General features: G+C 35.5%; 1 protein-coding gene across 5 annotated transcripts in view; it reads right to left on the bottom strand.

Moving 5' to 3' along the window:
* TOPBP1 (DNA topoisomerase II binding protein 1) overlaps nt 1-21312 on the bottom strand; it is a 61449-nt gene that overhangs the window by 37435 nt on the left and 2702 nt on the right. For 3 of the 5 annotated variants that reach the window (XM_055321387.1, XM_055321384.1, XM_055321385.1), the window contains exons 3-11: nt 20707-20841; nt 19116-19259; nt 17841-18022; nt 16561-16757; nt 14730-14909; nt 13877-14046; nt 12056-12219; nt 11661-11908; nt 628-944 (exon numbers count right to left, since the gene is read on the bottom strand). In XM_055321387.1, the coding sequence (XP_055177362.1) occupies nt 628-944; nt 11661-11908; nt 12056-12219; nt 13877-14046; nt 14730-14909; nt 16561-16757; nt 17841-18022; nt 19116-19259; nt 20707-20841 (1737 nt within the window). Of the gene's footprint in view, nt 1-627; nt 945-11660; nt 11909-12055; nt 12220-13876; nt 14047-14729; nt 14910-16560; nt 16758-17840; nt 18023-19115; nt 19260-20061; nt 20227-20706; nt 20842-21312 lie in introns of those variants that run through there. The other 2 variants (XM_055321388.1, XM_055321386.1) reach the window with 2 other exon arrangements.

Below are 21312 nucleotides of genomic sequence, written 5' to 3' on the forward strand. Positions count from 1 at the left end.
CCTGAAATAAGCAACCAGTGGTTAACACTTTTAGTTACAGAAGCAGTGAATTTAGTTTAGATAAAAAGCAGTTTTACTTTAACATAACCTCACATATACTCATTTTCAGTACATTTCACATTATATTAAAGAAATCAATTCATTATACAGGATATTAAGATCAATCAGGTTAATAACTTAACTTACTAAATATTGCTGTAAATTTAATTTCTTCCCAAGTATTAGTTTATAAATTTTCCTCTTAATTCTTGGAAAGTTTAAAAAAAATTGGTGAAGTTCCCAGTGTTTAGCCAATAACAAAGAGTAATACAAAAGTGCATGCACGCTTTGGTTGTGTGAAAACAGGGAAGACTGAAATAGTAGCAGATGACCTGGAGTAACTTCTTATGAAGTAATGCTGCTGCTGTGGCCCTGGGGAAACAATATGCTCTACTCGACCAGGATTGGGCCCAAGAAGCTTATGCATTTTCCGATCTTACAATTTACTTTGCTAAAAACAAAACCTAAATTGTGCTCAAACACAAACGCCAATTTACCTAAACTCAAATGTCCAGGAAATAAACATTAACATTTTCGGCATTTGATATCCTTCAACACTACATTTCAACTGCTACAGGGTTTTCTTACCAGCCATGTATTTGTGACGACTTCTCCTACAGTTGCTTCTACTTCACACCCCAGCAGAGGAACCACAGCATAATCAGCAACAATTCTGCTCTGAAGGGACACGACTTTTCCAGCATTTTCTCTTATGATATTTGCAATATTAGATTCATTTTCATTACTAAACCCCAAAACAAGGAAACTCTTTTGGCTAAATAAACCTTCTTCAGTAGTTGTAGAAGCATCAGGGAGGCAATGAGTGACAGAAGACTGGTTTTCTTCTTGCGGAGAAATATGAGTAGAGTCATTAAAGGGCTCAACTTCAGACTTGACAGCTTCACCTGAAAGAGAAAAATAAATATTTTCTAGCAGATAATTTCTCTTATACTTAAAGGTAACATGAAGCCTGAGAATTACGCCCACATTCACAAAAACTGTAGGTACAAAATGAAGAAAGGATATGAACCTATCTCATCTTCTTGGCCACCAGAAGTACTGTCATTATTTCTATCTTCCATTAGGAATGACAACAGAAATCATGTCAGGGTTTTAAGTATTCTGAGTAAACTCCAATTAATTGAAAATTACGATGCTCCAATAACTCCCCAGGCTTGTCTAAGTCCCAAAACCTTTTCTTAAAAATTTTATTTATTTATTCATGAAAGACACACAGAAAGAGAGAGGCAGAGAGACAAGCAGGCTCCATGTAGGGAGCCTGATGTGGGACTTGATGCCGGTATTCCAGGATCATGCCCTGAGCCAAAGGCAGACGCACGTAACCGCTGAGCCACCTAGGCGTCCCTCAAAACCGGTTGTGCTATTCACAAAAGAAACTGAGAAAATATTGGGGCGTCTGGGTGGCTCAGTGAGGTGTCTGCCTTCAGCTTGGGTCATGATTGAGCCCCGCATCAGGCTCTCTGCTCAGCAGGGAGTCTGCTTCTCCCTTTCCCCTCCCCCTGCTCATGCTTGCATACATACTCTCACTTTCTCTATTAAATACATACATACATACCCTAAAAATTTTTTAGAAAATATTATTAAGGATAAAAACAGAATAGGCCTAAGTGCTCAAGCCCACATGGAAATAACTATATAAATAAGATAATTATGGTTACTGCTTTTTATGGTTACTTATCTTTCAAAAACTCCTAAAAGTTTCATATTAGATTACAGCTGCTTAGCTACTACAATATGGACTTAAGAGAATAACTGATGAAGAACCCAAGCAAATGGTCTCAACTGCTATATTTTAAAAGCAAGTTGGCTGATGAGTAGGAGAAAAAACATAGCTATATAAAAACACAAATGTTAGCAACTAAAATATATAACCCCTAATAAGCAATAAACCGGTGAATCAAAGCTAAAAGTTTAAAAGGTAAAAACAAAATACTGGAAGTCTTAGCCTCAGTAATCACACAACAAAAAGAAATAAAGGCTCCAAAACATCAAGGAAGAAGTCAAACTGTCACTATTGGCAGACGACATAACAGAGTATGTAGAAAACCTGAAAGACTACACCAAAAAAATTGCTAGAACTGAAACACGAATTCAGCAAGTTGCAGGATATAAAAACAAAGTGCAGAAATATGTTGCATGTCTATACACCAATAAAGTAGCAGAAAAAGAAATCTAAGATCCCATTTGCAACTGCACCCAAAACCAAAAGATACCTAGGAATAAGCCTAACTAAAGAGGTAAAAGATATGTACTCTGAAAAACCATAGACCAGTTATGGGGATCCCTGGGTAGCTCAGCGGTTTATTGCCTGCCTTTGGCCCAGGGCATTATCCTGGAGTCCTGGGATCGAGTCCCACGTCAGGCTCCCTGCATGGAGCCTGCTTCTCCCTCTGCCTGTGTCTCTGCCTCTCTCTTTGTGTCTCTCATGAATAAGTAAATAAAAATCTTAATAAAAAAATTTATGAAAGAAATTAAAGATGACACAAAGAAATGGAAAAGCATTCCATGCTCACGAATTGTAAGAACAAACATTGTTAAAATGTCCATACTACCCAAAGCAATCTATCCATTTAATGCAATCTCTTATCAAAAGACCACCAGCAGTTTTCACGGAGCTAGAACAAACAATCCTAAAATTTGCAAGAAACCAAAAAGATGCCAAATAGCCAAACCCAACCGTGAAAAAGAAAAAGAAAAAAAATATGGAGGCATCACAATTCCAGATTTTAAGCTATATGACAAAGCTGCAGTCATCAAGGCATATGGTCGTGGCACAAAAACAGAAACATAAATAAATAGAACACAACAGAGAACCCAGAAATGGACCTACAACTACATGGTCAACTGATCTTTGACAAAGCAGGAAAGAATATCCAATGAAAAAAAAGACAGTCTCTTCAAAAAATGGTGTTGGGAAAACTGGACAGCTATATGCAGAAGAATGAAACCGGGCCACTTTCTTACACCATTCACAAAAATAAATCCAAAATGGATAAAAGACCTAAATGCGAGACAGGAGACCATCAAAATCCTAGAGAACACAGGCAGAAACCTCCTTAACCTTGGCCTAGCCAGTTCTTACTAGACACACTGCTGGAGGCAACAAAAGCAAAAATGAACTACTGGAACTTCAAGGTGAAAAGCTTCTGTACAGCAAAGGAAACAATCAACAAAACTAAAAGGCAGCCTATGGAAGGAAGATATAGGCAAATGACAATATCAGATAAAGGGTTAGTATCCAAAATCTATTAAAGAACTTAGAGAACAGTATGGATGGAAGTTTCTTAAGAAGTTAAAAATAGAACTACCCTATAATCCAGCAATTGCACTAGTAGGTATTCACCCAAAGGATACAAACATACAGAGCTGAAGGAGCACGTGCACACTGATGTTTATGGTAGTCACAATAGCCAAACTATGGAGAGAGCCCAAATGTCCATCAATTGGTGAATGGATAAAGATGTGGTATATATACACAATGGAGTATTAACCATCAAAAAAATGAAATCTTGTCATTTACAATGACGTGGATGGAGCTATACAGTGTATTACACTAAGTGAATTAAATCAGAGAAATACAAACACCATTTAATCTTACTCATGTGGAATTTAAGAAAGAAAACAAATATACATATGGGAACAGGGACAAGAAAAAAAAAAAAAGAGAAAGAGAAACAAGCCGTGAGAGACTCTTAAGGACAGAGAACAAACTGAAAATTGATGGAGGAAAGTGGGTAGCAGACGGGCTAGATGTGTGATGGGTATTAAGGAGAGCACTTATGATAAACACTGGGTGTTGTAAGGATGAATCACTGAATTCTACTCCTGAGGCCAATATTGCACTGTATGTTCACTAAAATTTAAATTTTAAAAAAAGGTAAAAACTTAGTAAGTTTTTGAAAACTCTAGTAGTGCTATGTACAGGGACTGGCAAACTATAGCCTATGGGCCAAACTGAGCCTGCAGCCTGTGAGTTAAGAATTGTTTTTACAGGGCACCTGGGTGGCTCTGTTGGTGAAGTGTCTGCCTTCAGCTCAGGTCATGATCCTTGAGCCTGGGGATTAAGGCCCAAGTTGGGCTCTGTGCTCACTGGGGAATCTGTTTCTCCCACTCCCTCTGCTCTCCCCCTGCTTGTGTTCTCTCACTTACTCTCTCTCTCATATAAATGAAATCTTAAAAAATAATTGTTTTTACATATTTAAGTGGTTGCAAAAAGCAGAACCCAAACGAAATAGAATACATTCAGAGACAGAATGTGGCTGATGAAGCCTGAAGTATTTACTGTCTAGTCCTTTGAAAAAGAAGTTTGTCAATCCCTGCTTTATGAGATCTCAACAAACCTGGAAGCTATTCAAGGATTCTTCATTTATTCACCAATACAGTGTGCCTAGGTGCTTTACATGCACAAAATTAGTGTTTGTGATACTATGATGTTGATGCTACTGGTATATCTATATTTAAGATTTATTTTTTATTTGAGAGAGTGAGAGACAGAGTACACACATGAGACATGGAGAGAGGCAGAGGGAAAGGGAGAGGGAGAGAAGCAGACTCCCTGCTGAGTGTGGAGCCTGACATGGGCTTAACCTCAAGACCCTGGTATCATGACCTGAGCTGAAATCAAGAGTCAGATGCTTAACGAACTGAGTCACCCCAGCACTCCACTACTGGTGTATCTATACCTTTTCTTCAATGGAAATCTCAGGCTTAAGTGGTTAAGTAACTTGCCTAAAGTCATACGCAGTTATGTTGCAGAAATGAGATATAAACCAAAGGCTGTCTGAGTTCAGAGCCCATAACATTGTTATATAAGTGCCACTTTATTATTTCTATCCTCATCTGCAAGAGAATTAACATTTTAATTTTTTTTTTATTTATTTATGATAGTCACAGAGAGAGAGAGAGACAGAGACACAGGCAGAGGGAGAAGCAGGCTCCATGCATCGGGAGCCCGACGTGGGATTTGATCCCAGATCTCCAGGATCGCGCCCTGGGCCAAAGGCAGGCGCCAAACCGCTGCGCCACCCAGGGATCCCAACATTTTAATTTTTAAACTAATTCTTGCCACATAAAATAAGACTTATAAAACTTTATAAATAAGGACAGCCCAGGTGGCTCAGTGGTTTAGCGCTGCCTTCAGCCCAGGGCGTGATCCTGGAGACCCAGGATTCAGTCCCGCATCTGGCTCCTGCATGGAGCCTGCTTCTCCCTCTGCCTATGTCTCTGCCTTCTCTCTGTCTCTCATAAATGAATGAATGAATGAATGAATGAATGAATAAATAAATAAATAAATAAAATCTTAAACAAAAAAAAAAAAAACCAAAAAACAAAAACATAATAAAGGCCATATATGAAAAACCCACAGCAAAGAGCATACTCAATGGGGAAAACACTGAGAGCCTTTCCTGTAAGGTCAGGAAAAGAAGAAGGATGTCCACTCTCACCACTTTTATTCAACATAATACTAGAAGTCCTAGCCATAGCAATCAGACAAAAAGAAAGAAAATGCATCCAAATTGGTTAAGGAAGAATTATTTTCACTATTTGCAGATAATGCACTATATAAAGAAAATCCGGGCAGCCCCGGTGGCTCAGCGGTTTAGCGCCAACTACAGCCTAGGGAGTGATCCTGGAGACCCAGGATCGAGTCCCACATTGGGCTCCCTGCATGGAGCCTTCTTCTCCCTCTGCCTGTGTCTCTGCCTCTCTATGGATCTGTGTCTCTCATGAATAAATAAATAAAATCGAAAGAAGAAAGGAAAGAAAGGAAAGAAAGGAAGAAAGAAAAGAAAGAAAAGAAAGAAAGAATCCTAGGGCAGCCCGGGTGGCCCAGCGGTTTAGCGGCACCTCCAGCCCAGGGTCTGATCCTGGAGACTCAAGGTTGAGTCCCACATCGGGCTCCCTGCATGGAGCTTGCTTCTCCCTTTGCCTGTGTCTCTGCCTCTCTCTCGATCTGTGTCTCTCATGAATAAATAAAATCTTAAAGGAAGGAAGGAAGGAAGGAAGGAAGGAAGGAAGGAAGAAAGAAAGAAAGAAAGAAAGAAAGAAAGAAAGAAAGAAAGAGAAAGAAAGAAAGAGAAAGAAAGAGAAAGAAAGAAAGAAAGAAAGAAAGAAAGAAAGAAAGAAAGAAAGAAAGAAAATTCTAAAGACTCCACAAAAAAACTGCTAGAACTGATAAACAATTCAGTAGTCACAGGATACAAAATCAATATACAGGGTGCCTAGCTGGCTCAGTTAGTAGAGCATGTGACTCTTAAGCTCAGGGTTGTGAGTTCAAGCCTCATGTTGGCTGTGGAGCCTACTTAAAAGAAATATAAAATACAACCCTCCCCCTTCAAACAACAACAACAATAACAATATCAATGTAACCTGTTGCATTTCTATACCAATAATGAAGCAGCAGAAAAAAAAAATTAAGAAAACAATCCCATTTATAATTAAACCAAAAATAAGATACCTAGGAACAAGCCTAACCAAAGAGGTCAAAGACCTGTACTCTGAAAACTGTAAAATACTGATTACAGAAATTGAATATGACACAAAGAAATAGAAATACATTGCATGCTTATGGACCGGAAAAAAAAATACCATTAAAGTCTCTAATACCCAAAGCAATCTACATATTTAATGTAATTCCTATCAAAATATCAACAGCATTTTTCACAGAACTAAAACAAACCATTCTAAAATTTGTATGGAACCAAACAAGACCCCAAAAAGCCAAAGCATCTTGAGAAAGAAAAGCAAAGCTGAAGGCATCACAATTCCAGACTTTAAGTTATATTACAAAGCTGTATTAATCAAAACAGGATGATACTAGCACAAAAAAAGACACACAGATCAATGCAACAGAATAGAAAACCCAGAAATAAACCCACAACTATATGGTCAATTAATCTTTGACAAAGCAAGAAAGAATATCCAATGGGAAAAGGTTAGTCTCTTTAATAAATTAGAGTTAAAACTGGATCACTTTCTTACACCATACACAAAAAAAGATGAAATTCAAATTTGAGACCTGAAACCATAAAAATCCTAGAAGAAAACACAGGCAGTAACTTCTTTGACATAGACCACAGCAACTTTTTTTCTAGATAGGCCTCTGGAGGCAAGGGAAACAAAAGCAAAAATAAGCTATTGGGACTACATAAAAAGCTTCTGCACAGCAAAGGAAACAATAAAATTAAAAGGCAACCTATAGAATGGGAGGAGATATTTGCAAATGACGTATCTGATAAAGGGTTAGTCTCCAAAATCTATAAAGAATTTATACAACTCAACACCCAAAACACAAATAAGCCAGTTAAAAAATGAACAGTCATTTTCTCCAAAAAAGACAGAGATGGACAACAGACACATGAAAAGATGCTCAACATGACTCATCATCAGGGAAATGCAAATCAAAACTACAATGTGCTATCACCACACACATGTCTAATGGCTAAAATAAAAACTCTAGATGACAAGCACTGGCAAGGATCTGGGAAAAAAGGAACCCTTGTGCATTGCTGGCAGGAATGCAAACTGGTCCAGCCACTCTGGAAAATAGTATGGAGGTTCCTCAAAAAGTGAAAAATGAACTACCCTGTGATCCAGCAATCTCACTACTAGGTATTTACCCAAAGAATACAAGAACACTAATTGAAAGGGATACATGTACCCCTATGTTTACAGCAGCATTATTTACAATAGTTAAGATACGGAAGCAGGCCAAGTATTCAACAAATGAATGGATAAGGAAGATGTGGTGTATGTGTACACACACACACACACACACACACACACACACACAGAGGAATATTATTTAGCTATAAGAATGAAATCTTGCCATTTGCAAGGACATGGATGGAGGTAGAAAGTATAACACTAAACAAAATAAATCAGAGAAAGACAAATACCCAATGATCTCAATTATGTGGAATTTAAGAAAGAAAACAAACAAAGGGAATAAAATGAGAGAGAGAAAAACAAATTCCTAATTACGGAGAACAATCTAATGGTAACCAGAGGGGAGGAGGTATGGTATGGGTTTAGTAGGTGATGTGGATTAAGGAGTGCACTTGCCATGATAAGCACCAGGTGATGTATGGAATTGTTCAATCAATATATTATACATCTGAAACTAATACAGCACTGTATATTAACTGGAGTTAATGTAAGTCATTAAAAAAAAAAGAAAATACTGGAAATTCCCTTCTAGAAATATGGTAGCTAGACATTTGAAACCCTCTCACAATCAAATACTTGAAAATATAAAATACAAGGCATCAGTACAAATGCACACTGAATTTGTAGGAAAATAAGGGAGATCCTCAAGGACTGAAAATGTAGTAGTATGAATACAGAGCATTAAGTGGTTACTAAAACTAATGGTTACCCTGAATCTTAATCTATCTTGGCAGAAACTCAAACCCTCAGAACTTAAGGACATCATATCAAGGGAAACAGAGTCAAGTCTTCAGTCTCACACAAATTAGAGGTGGGGCAGAGCATACCCTGAGAAAACAAACCCAGAAACTCTAAAGGGAAATGCCTTTGTTACAATGTAGTCCAAAATCAACCAAACAAAGACAACAACAACAATCTACCCTGTAAAAGAGCTGACAAGTACACTTGACTTTGACTTTGGGTCAAGAGGGAAAAACTACTCTCCTGACAATTTGTCATCACAGGCCTGGTCCTATGATGTAGGTTAGGTTAGGGTATCAATTTACAATACCCCAATGGTCCAAAAAACATTCAGCTAATAAACTGAGACGTGTCATGAGTTGGAAAACTAGAGTTCTGACAGATTTAAACATGAATCTTTTCTAAAGAAACAAATCCTCACCTTAAGCTTCTCAGAATTCTCACAGTCCTAGTAAGAATGAGTTTACAATATCACAAAAACATCAAGAATCTAGGCGCCAAGAACAATAAAGAGATTTACCTCTCCTCTCCATTCAGGTGTGGCAGTATCTTTAATGTATTTCAAGAAATAAGTAACAAGACATAAATATAGAGTAATAGATTATTAAAAAGAACTAGAACTTCCAGGAACTGAAAAAATAATTATTGAAATAAAACATTTAATGGATAGGTTAACAACATTAATCAACAGGTGAACAGAGAAACAGTGATGTGGAAGGAAATCCATAATAAATCATAGAAAGACAAAAAGATGAAATTTGAAGGGCAGGTTAAGCAATCCACACACAGAGCTAATGGGAGAGAATATAGAGAATGGGGAAGAAGCAATCTTCAAAGAGATAACAGATGAAATTTTTTTTGGAATGAAAAAAACAAAACCCCTCACTAATCCTCAGATTTAGAAAACACAGTGAATTCTAAGTAGGACAAGTACATGGTAAAACTCTAGAAATGAGCAATAAAAGGGAGATATTAAAACAGCCAGAAAAAAAAAAAAAAACCGAATTCCTACAAACGAATAACAATTAGACTAAATGACTTCTTATCCAGCAGCCATGGAAATAGGACAATGAAACAACATCTAAAGGAGCTCAAAGTAACTGTCTAGTACTATACTCTTAGCTTAACTACTTTTTAAGAACAAGGGTAAAAGTAAAGACATTAACAGAAACTGAAGGAATTTCTAAAGGATATTATTTAATAAGAGGAAAGAAAATGATTCCAGAAGAGGTCTCAGATACAAGGGATGGGAAGCAAAGAAATTGCTAAACATGTTGGTAAATCAAAATAAGTATGGACCACATAAAACAGTGTGTCTGATTGTGAAATTAAAAGGACAATGAAAATACTAGTCCAAATCACATAAATTGACTGTATTAGTATATGTAGGGGAGTGTGATTAGCAATGATGTTGAAGTTAGTGTCATAAAGTTTTTGTATTATTCAAGATGAAGATAAAAATTCTGATTAACTTTAGATTTCAAGTTTTGATGCACATTCATGTTCCAAGGAAACACTGAAAATACAAAAAGATGTAACTTCCACATCAGTAGAGGGAAGACAGGGACTTGGGAGATAGGGGTAAGTGGGGGCAAGCTCAGGCTTTCCTAAAGGAGGCAAAATATTAAACAAGGAAGCACAGAAAAATGAGACAAACAGAAAGCACAAAATAAGATGGTATAAAATAATAAAAATATATCACAAGTAAAAATACATGTAAATTGACCAAATTTGCAGTTAAAAGAAAAAGTCAGTCATACCAGATCACTACTGACTCATACAAGGCAGAGATAATTCTATTAATATCAGACAAAACAGAGTTTAAAGAAAAAAAAAATTAGGAAAATGAGGATCATGTAATAGATCAAAATATATTAAAAAATTAATTTGACAGAACTACATGGAGAAACTGTCAAAGCCACCATTACAGTGGAAGAGTTTAACACATCTATTAATCCATATACAGCAAACCAAATTTGATATTATGTAAATGTAAAGAAATCTCCAAGCAATCAGAGACATGGGTAAGAACAATCTCAGCAGTACTGTTTGCACTGGCAAAAAAAAAAAAAAAAGAAAAAAAAAAGAAAAGAAAAGAAAGAAAAATGACAACAAAAATGTCTATAGATAGGAAAATAGATAAACTGTGGTATACTCAACCAGTTACTGGGATTAAATAAAATCTCTCTCATGGTCAGAGGAGAGCAGCAAAATAGTACATACCATATATCATTCACATAAGCTAAAACATACACAAAATTAGAGTATATATATTTTGTACAGATATACACACATGTAAACTATAAGGAAAACAGTAAGATACTCCCAGGAGGCTTTTTGTACAGTGCAGTATTCTATTTTTTATACCTAGCTAGTAGTATATGGTTATTCATCACAGTATTCTTTTTTTTTTTTAAGATTTTATTTATTCATGAAAGACACAGAGAGAGAGAGGCAGAGACATAGAGAGAGAAGCAGACTCTTCACAGGGAGCCCAATGTGGGACTTGATCCCAGGACCCTGGGATCACAGCCTGAGCCAAAGGCAGATGCTCAGCGACTGAGGCACCCAGGCATCCCCTCATTACATTATTGACATCTCTTTCAATGTATTAAATATTTCACAAAAATTTTTTCTTAAAACAGAAGAAATGTTGCTCATAATTACATACAGAGGCTGTGGTCCACAGTGCAATACTGGATGCACTAAAGATCCTAATAACCAAGTAAGAGGTAATTACAAGGTTAAAATAAAAGTTCATACTGTTACATGGGGCACCTGGGTGGCTCAGCTGGTTAAGCACCTGCCTTTGACTCAGGTCATCATCTCAGGGTCCTGGGATGGAGCCCCAAGTTGGACTCTCTGTTCAGCAGGGAGTCTGCTTCTCCCTCTCACTTTGCCCCTTACCCCACCATGTGCACTCTAATAAATAAATACAGTCTTTAAAAAAAGTTTTTATGCTGTTACAAACTCATGGTAAAAAAGTGATGCTGGTATATAAAACAGATCAAAGGAGAGCCAGTGAGTTGAAGAGAGTCAGAGGGTTCAGCCCTCTTGGCCTTGCTTGCTTGGAAAAAGTAACAAAACATTAAGGAAAGAAAAAGGTTTAACTTAAAATCTAGGAAACCTGGCAGAAATATTCTACTACTAAAATGTTTAATGACTGTAAATACTAATCAACTATTTCTTACCTACTGTCGGGTTATTATTTACATATTGAGAGAGCAGATCTTCATCAGCTTGTTCATGCTTTTCATCAGAAGCAAAGTCTTTCTTAGAAAAGCTGTTGTTCTTTTTTAAAAGGGCTGTTTTATTTTCAGGTTGATCTGAAACTGGAATTTCCACTGGCTGGTAGTTAGCATGGATATATGGCTCTTCAGGAAGCATATAACCTTTACTAAAACATTCCAGCAACCATTTTGCTCCTACTACATGAGGCCTATAAAAATAATACATAATTATATATTAGTTTAAGCTACAGACCATCATCCTACTTGCCATGCAATTTCCATAATTGCATGGATATGCAGTTTTAAGGAAAATCATTACAGAGTAGAAATTGCTTTGAATTAAAAACTGACAAAACCTGTGGGCCGATTTATCCCAAAACTGCTTCAATTCATCATCATAATCTCCCACTATAACATGAGTTACATCTTCATTGAGCTGATTAAAACGAACTCCACCTCCACTGTTAATAAGCCTTCTTAGTTTATCTAGCCTTCTGCCACTAAAACCGCAAAGATAGATCTGCAAAGAAAGAAAATATTTACTTTAGACTAATGCATTTAAGATTATTTCTCTCAACAGAAACATACTAAAAATATGTATCTAAATGCACTGTGTGTAAATAAGACAGCTCTGTGTATATTTAAAATACATTACGAATGGAGTATATTCTGAAACCGATTTTAACAATTCCTTTAATTAGATTGTTAAAATTTATTCATTTGAGAGCGCACGAGGGAGTGAGAGGAGGAGCCAGGGAGAGGGGAAGGAAGAAGAGGACTCCCCACTGAGTAGGGAGCCCAACATGGGCTTGATACCAGGACCCTGAGATCATGACCAGAGCTGAAGGTACACACTTAACCAACTGAGCCACCCAGGCATCCCAACAATTCTGAAATTTTAATTTTTTATTACTTCTTCACAGTCCCATAGCATTGATATCCACAATAGATACTTGGTAAGTATTTTGAGGCTTTAAATAAAATAGAAGCTAGATATTACTGTAGAGCAATGTCTAAAATATAAGTAGCTTCTTGAATTCTTAAGATCTTACTACTTGTAAATTTAAATTATAGAAATAAACTGGAGTTCACATATATCTGAATTCAGAAAACCTGGGTTTAAATTTTGGTTCAGAGGCCAATAATTAACTACCTGACCATGATAAGTTACTCAGGTTATTTAAACCAATTTTTTTTACCTATAAATTGAGATACCTTTTACATAGTTGATTACACAAGAAAATTTAAGTTGAACTGAGAACGGTGCTTTGAGGATAAAACACACACAATAACATCTTTATTAAGTATGTATATATTAAAAAAAAGTATGTATATATTTAAACCAATTTAATAAATATAAAAAGACTTTTCATCTTTATTTCACATCATCTTTAAAAAAATTTAAGACTGGCAAATCTATTCCTAACTGCATTTATATCCCAAACTAAGTAACCTCCATATTAGAAGATATTGTAACAAAAATCAGGAATCATAAACTTCCTATAAGAATAACCTAGTCACGGGCATCTAAGGGGCTCAGTTGGTTAGGTGTCCAACTCTAGATTTTGGCTCAAGTCATGATCTCAAGGTCCTGAGATTGCGCTCCATGTTGGGCTCTGCACTCTGTGTAGAGTCTGGTTGAGATCCTTTCTCCCCGCTCCCGTGCTGTCTCATTCTCTAACAAAATAAAATAAATATTATTAGATAAGTAATCAGCTCTAGGAAATTTATAGCATATGATGTTTTCACCAAAGCGCTTATAAGATAGTTTATTCATACACTAAAAAGTTAAGGAGCCCAAGAGTCATTAAACAAAGCAGAGGGTCTAACGGTTAGGAATATAGGATTTGCAGTAGATGGCTAGCTATCTACTTAATGTTTGTGTGAATTTGAGTAAGAATTTTAATCTGTTAAACCTCAGCATCATATCCATTTTAGTTATTTGTGGGAATTAAATGAGATTATTTACAACATATTAACAATATATATGAATTGATTAGCACAGTCTAGCATCTTACAAACAATAAATGACAATTACGGACAGATGTGGCCTAATGCTTGCATCTGCTTCCCTAGAGTGAAAGGCTTATTTTATATGGATAAGGAGTAAGCCCAACTCTGAGGGGTCCTCAAAGTCAGACTAGGATCACTGCATATAAAACATAATCAAGACATACCCGACAACCATCTAATAAATCTTCAGGTGCTTGAAATGCACTGACATCCAAATTTTCTAGATTTTCAAGGGTAGGCTCCACTTTGCTATTAAGCACTGAATTACACATTGATTCATTTATGCAACTTGCATTGATGTTGGAAATATGGCTGACATCTGAAAGAGTACGACCTACATATCAAACAAAGATATGGAAATTTATGGAGATAAAATTGTGATTACCTATTTTCCTACTATTTTTCTTATACACAAAGAGCTGTGAACAATTTCCAAATTAAGCTTTAAATGGTTTAATTGAAATCTTGGTGGTCAAGTATCAAAGGAAATTGAAATAAATTAAAGTTCGTATCTTATTCAAATAAAAATACACTTAATACATTTTAATAGTGGTTTGCTTCCATTAAAATTCTGAAGTTGCTGACTGTAGGGTCTGGGAAAGAAAAAAGTATAACACCTGCTAAATTGCCAATGTGGCACCTACAAAATCGAAATGGTTTTCAATTTTCTATGAATGTAGATGGTCTATAACAATTGTAGCAAACTAATAAAAATGTATTAACATTTGCCCACCAGTCAGGCTTGGAAAAATTTATTAAGTATTTATTAATACTCTTGATTTCTTTAATCATCTTTTGCATTAAATCAAGGTATGAAAGAAAATATTCATCTATTATAAAAGGAAATACCTGGAGTTCTAGACTAATTTTCATACAATTTAGTTATAAAATTGTGCCTGGAAGCAGAGCAAGAAAGGATGGAATTCCCTACTATATCTCACTGATTCTATTTACAAATCAATTCTAACACAGAAAATAGTGGTTAAAAATGTCTACTTTAATCCCACTGAAACTTACTGTCAACTGTGTGGATCTGGCCAGTAGGAGTTGAAGTATCAGGCATAGTCTTTGTTTCTGGTCTAGGCTCTGTCTTGTATATGGATTCATCCTGACAAAAACCTTTGTCAACACTGTCAAAAAACCACTGTGTGGTCACACAGTGTACATTCCATCTCTTGGCACATTCATATTTTTGACCTATCATGTTCATTAGGAAACAGAAATGTAAACCATTAAATTCTATCTCTAGAAATATTCGAAGCATGATAGGTAATGGGGAAAAAAAAATCAACGAAATTAAAGTTACCAGTAATTAATCTTACACAAACAATAGGCTATACAGTGTATGTGTGGGGGTATCTCTTAAGATTGCATAATTTATGTGGGATAATTGAAATATTAGACTTAGTTTGAGTATAGCCTCCACTGCTTAATTTCTTTAAACCAATTTCTTAATCTATAACATGGGAATAACTCACAGAATTATATGGCTTTATTAATTTATTTTTATTTTTATTTTTTTAATTATGTGGATTTAATAAGACTACTTAAAACAACCGTTAAGATTGTAAATGTCTGTAATATAAAAAAAATACCAGCTTTGAATAGACCACTCCAATGTCAATAGGATTCAACCTGAAGTCAAAATAAATAGGTATATAAGAAATATATCTTTATTGCCTTAAACAACTTTTAACACAATGTATTTTGAAAGAGTGTCCTAGAGAAACTGGGATCAATATGTAGTAAACAACAACACAAAAAGGATTTTTTTGGACATTGAGAGTTGATGAACAGACTTCAGATTTAGAAATTCAACAGCAGTTACCAACTCCACTCACAATTATAAAGTCACAATTGGCCATACCCAAAAGCTTTGATTTAAGGACAATTACTAATTAATTTTAGCAGGGTTTGTTATTTTTTTTTCTAATTTTGTTATCCAGGTAGCTTCATAAAACACTATAAAGGGGATCCCAGGGTGGCGCAGCGGTTTAGCGCCTGCCTTTGGCCCAGGGCGCGATCCTGGAGACCAGGGATCGAATCCCACGTCGGGCTCCTGGTACATGGAGCCTGCTTCTCCCTCTGCCTATGTCTCTGCCTCTCTCTCTCTCTCTCTCTCTCTCTGTGTGACTATCATAAATAAATAATAAAAAAATTAAAAAAATAAATAAATAAAACACTATAAAGAGAACAAAAACATTAACAAAATTCTTACATCAATTTGTATATATTTTAAGGGTATTGGTATAAAAAAACAAAACAAAACACAAACCCAAAACACTACTTCCAAAATAGATATAAAGGTCACAGGACACCAAAATTAAACACAATTTTAAGGAATTTTTATTGGTAGTGTTATTTTTTTTCTTTACCTGCCTCATGTTGGCAAGGTGTATCTTCAAGTTACAACTTGTAATTCATTCAATAAAGGTGATTAAAAACTAAGCCAAGCCTTTTTTTTTTTTTTTAAGCCAAGCCTTTTAAACTTATCATTAGAAAGATATGTAATTTAGCTACATCTATTAGCCTTTGTGTTATTCATCCAAATTTCTTGTTTTGTTTTTGGTAATTATATAGGAAACTTTTTTCCTTACAAAAAATATATTAAACAATAAAAACCACTGGAAACAGAAAAAAATACTTTTCAGAGACCTGGGCCAACCTGGATAGTCATGTAATTTTTCTACAGATTGTGACCCAAACTATCTTTTTAAGACTTTAGGGGAGCAGAAATTACCAGATTTATAACATATCAGATAAAAAAAAACTATTCTGTAAAGATTTTTAATTTTAAATGCTATAGAAAATTTTCCATCTTTTTCCATTTGGAAAACACAGTTTTTACCTTTTGGTTCTTGCACAATGAGGTGTGTACATTCATTCATTTTCAGTTGTCCCATATATTGACCTCCATGCTTAACCGTGAGTTGCTGAACTGACTTCCTATCTAAGCTGCACAACCCAGTCACACAGATTATGCAACCAAGAAAAATTGGGCACTTGAAGTCTTCCATGTTTACATCAGTATATCTAGATATTTTTCTGGGGAAAACAAAGGAAAAATTAACATATTAATACACTAGATTGTTTAAAACTTATACGAATGACAAACAAAAGAAGTCATTAATGCTTTCCTCATTTTTTTAGAAAAAAGGGAACTGACACTTAAAAAATTACACTAATTGCTCATCTAGCTCAACCATGTCACTAGTAAAAAAATATTTCAGATGGTTTCCCAAATAAAACTGTTTTAAGTAATATGCATTTCATTAACTCTGTAAGTCCATGCTGGTCAAAGTGGTGTATTTTCCAATATTTTAATTGTGAATTTACTTAAAAACTCAAAGGATCTTGGTTACTTACTAGAAAAATGACTTTTTATCCATCCATTATATCAAATAAATAATAAGCAATGATTTTTGGCAGAATACTAACAAAAATATCATCATTCTTTTACCATGTAAGAGAGATGTGCTAGGAATGAAGGTACCCATGTGGAGACACATTTAGGATGCGGATAGTGTTGAAAGGAAGACTGGAAAAATGTCCAACCCTAAGGTTCACAATGGCAGGGATGCTATTTTGGTTTGCTTAGTGTGCATGGTAAATGCCTCACTCCAGGCTAGGTATATAAAATGAGATTGATTACCATTTACTGAATGAATACATCTTAGTTAATGGCTTACATATGTTTACATTCAACTTCACACAGATACCTCTGAGAAGGATTATGGCTGCCAAAATGGCTACTTCACTCTCCATCTTAACATATGTGTAGAGTAGTGGAAGGATAATGTAACTTAAGAGCTGTAGTTGCTACAGTGATCTTCTCAACTATTTAACAAGAATTTATTGCTGAAAACAATGTTTCTTTCTTACTTATAGCTAATATTAAATCAATAGCCTATTCTACCTACCATCTTATACCCTGATAAGGTATATCTTGATAAGAGCTTGCAGATGGTGCTTATTTTCACTGAGGAATAATAACCCCATTTTTTGTCCCTGAATAACAAATCCCAAGAGGACAACATAAAACCTCCCCTGTAAAAACCCACAATATGCCAAAATGATTGAACATATCATTTTTTTCAAATCTAGAAAACACATAAATGTCTTTCTTACTTCTCTTGTGACTTTTCCCAAAGTGTTTTAATCCAAGAAGGAAGCAAAATCGGTTTCTTTAGGTTTGCAGCAACTAAGTATTTTTTGCTGCCAACTTCTCCTGCAATAAGATGAGTTACTGATATATTAAGATCTCTATATACACGTCCACCCATCATTTGTACATATTTATGAACTTCTTCCTGTAAACCCAAAAGAAAGTACATTAATATTAAAGCAAACAATATCTCTTCCACTTTTTTAAAAAAGATTTATTTATTTACTTATGATAGACATGGGGGGAGAGAGAGAGAGAGAGAGAGAGAGAGAGAGAGAGAGAGGCACAGAGACACAGGAGGAGGGAGAAGCAGGCTCCATGAGGGGAGCCTGACGAGGGACTTGATCCCGGGACTCCAGGATCGTGCCCTGGGCCAAAGGCAGGCGCTAAACTGCTGAGCCACCCAGGGATCCCCTATCTCTTCCATTTTTTTATACAAAAACCAAAATACCTTTTGTTGTTAGCTTGAAGACACAAATATTTCTCACCATTATAAAGCTAAATAATTAATCAAATTGCTTTTTGGATAAAGATAAATTTGAATTACAACAAATTCAAAAATAATTACCTTTGCATATTATTTTCTATAGTTGTTTCTTTCAACTCCATGACTTTATTAACCTATGTTGTTTCTATAATATACTTTGTGCAGATACATATTTAAAAATATAAATTATATACATATATAAAAATATGTATTTTATCTTAGGGAGCATTATTAAAGCATTTCTTACCTAACAGCTGATGCTAAACTCACAGCCCATTCTATCAATGCTCTTTTAAATTATTTTTTAAAAAAGATTTATTTATCCATTAAAGTGTGAGAGAGAAGGAGTACAAGTAGGAGGAGAGGGAGAGGCAGATTCCCTGCTGAGCTCAGAGCCCAATAACCCCAGGACGCTGAGATCATGAACTGAGCCGAAGTCAGAAGCTCAACTGAGCCACACAGGCACCCTATCATTTTTTTTTTTTTTTTTTAAAGATAAACCATCTATAGTGGAAAAATGTGACTCTAACTCATCAACTGCATAGGGGAAAAAGGATGTTTTCTTTCAAGTAGTCAGTTCTCAATAAAACAGATTCCACTGTGTTCATTAAAATAGAAGAGCTGTTCATTGGTGTATACTGACATTAAGTCATGAACACCAAGTACAAGGTCTTTCAAAGTGTCTCCTCTGCAGTAAAAGATTAACTATGGAGATAAACATATTGATCATGATATTCTTCTCAGCACCTACCCTTTTGTCTTTTTCCAGGCTTGTACAAGATATAGTTACATCAGACATAACCATATTATAGACTGGATGTTCAGCTCTTGGGACACATCGCTGGTGGTGCATACAAAATATGACTACTTGAGGGCCAACAATTCTGCAGCCAAGCTACAAAAAAGAGGAGAAAGCTCAGTATGTTGGAAAAGACCTCCTGCTTATAAAATTACATTTTTTAATATTTACCGATTCTATACAGTTGAACCACTGCAGAAAAATCACTAAATTATTATAAGAAAAAATAAAGACCATTATAATTTCTCAGAGACACTACACATTAAATAAACACAGATGCAAATCAAACAATGCAGTCTATCAAAAGATATATGCCCCAAGAGCCACATTTAGTCACAACAGCCAACAAATTTTAGTATCTGAAACGAACATAGTCTGAGTGAGAGGGTACAGGACTAACAATCTTATGCTATAATTAGGAAACATCCATATATACTTTTTAAATGAAGTATCCAATCAAGCAGTTTAAACGTTTAAGAGCCTAATTAACCCCTTCTAAAATACCTATTCTGTCACACATAAAAAAATCCCAGGCAGTGTCTACATTTGTGTTTTAAATACTTTGTCTTCAACTCAATGTCTTTCCAAGTAAGTATTTCTCAAAGATATTACAGGTTGTTAAAAATATGGCCTTTCATTTTCATTGATAACTTGAGTTTAGAAAAGTTGAGTCTTGCTCAACATCAGCATATTCAAGCCAGATCTAAAAAGGATACGGATGCCAAAGTCATTAAGTCATGACTGATTTAAAAGATCTACATGGTAAATGACTACTGCTATCTTTTTGTTCAGCCAAGAAAATTTGAGTTTTTAATGCTATTGACTCTATCTGACAAGGAGTGTTATTTCCAAAAGGAGGGTAAGACCAACAATGCTTTTGGCAAAGGTGGGCACAGACCTTCCATAAATTGTGCAGATACTGCATCTACCTACTCTTCTATGTTTTCTTCTCCTTCAAACAAGAATCACTTCTTTGTAATCTGGATGGAATTACAGCCAGTTTACTTTTATTTCAACGCTTCTCGCTTGTCCAGACACCAAAAAAGTAATGAGTCAGTAGACTCTGGAATCAACAAAGAGAAATAAGATGGCTCATTGGTATATTAGCAATACTCATCCCCAAAATGTTTCCTTTAGGCATATAATGTTTCAGACCCTCTACAAGGTACAGGTACTAAAATTCTGCGTGCAAGTGCACATAGGAAAGACAGTAAGTAACCAAGCGTTATGTTGAGATCTTTTCCTACTCTTTACTGAAAATCTGAGTTTAAGTACAGTAGAACTCTGTCATTAAAATGTTTCATTACTATACAGTTCACTTAAGCTAAGAGAAGTTAAATCTCCTGAAATATAAAAATTACATACAACAAAAGTCTGTTGTAACATGATTAGCCTTTAAAAATACTAGTCTGGTTTCCTAAAACCAAAGGATTCCTCTATATTCATAATCTGTATAATACCTCATGGTCAGTAAAGAACTTATGTCCACTGAAGCAAAAACAAAAATCAGACTATGGAAGGAACACATGAAAAGTTAGCAAACCTTTTTGAGGTGATCAAAGACAACGCCACTAAAAGGGTCACAGATATAAAGTGACCTATCATTTTCCTGTATCTTCAATGCCTCTTCTTCTGTAATAATCTGAAGATATTCTTCTGATTGAAATTCTTTTATTGACTGAAAGAAAAAAAAATGAAAGAATGCACATAAAATTTTCCACCTGTATTTAAGTCCTATGAGTTCTACCTTCAAAATCCATCCAATCTTTTCCCCCATTGAAAGCTACTATCATCTCTCACTTAGACCTCTGCAGAAGTCTACAAAGTGGTTCCTTCTCCTTTCTCGGCCCTAAATCTCTTCTCCATACAGCAACTAGTGACTGATTTCTAACAATACAAATCAGGTCATGAGTCTGTCCCCTGTCTATCTCCTCACTCTTAACCCTCTACCTCTCACCTCTCCTACTCTTCCCTAGCCACTCCTACTTTCTTGCTAGGCCTGAAACAAGATAAGCAGGACCTAATGAGAGGCTCTGCTATTGTTCCTGCTACCTGGAATACCCTCCCAGTCTTCATCTGACTTGCTCCCTCACTTCCGATCTGTTCAAATGAAAAAGAGAAAGTCAAAGTCCTTACAATAGTCCTTAAG

Source organism: Nyctereutes procyonoides, unplaced genomic scaffold (assembly GCF_905146905.1).
Source record: "Nyctereutes procyonoides isolate TBG_1078 unplaced genomic scaffold, NYPRO_anot_genome, whole genome shotgun sequence".
Lineage (NCBI taxonomy): Eukaryota > Metazoa > Chordata > Mammalia > Carnivora > Canidae > Nyctereutes > Nyctereutes procyonoides.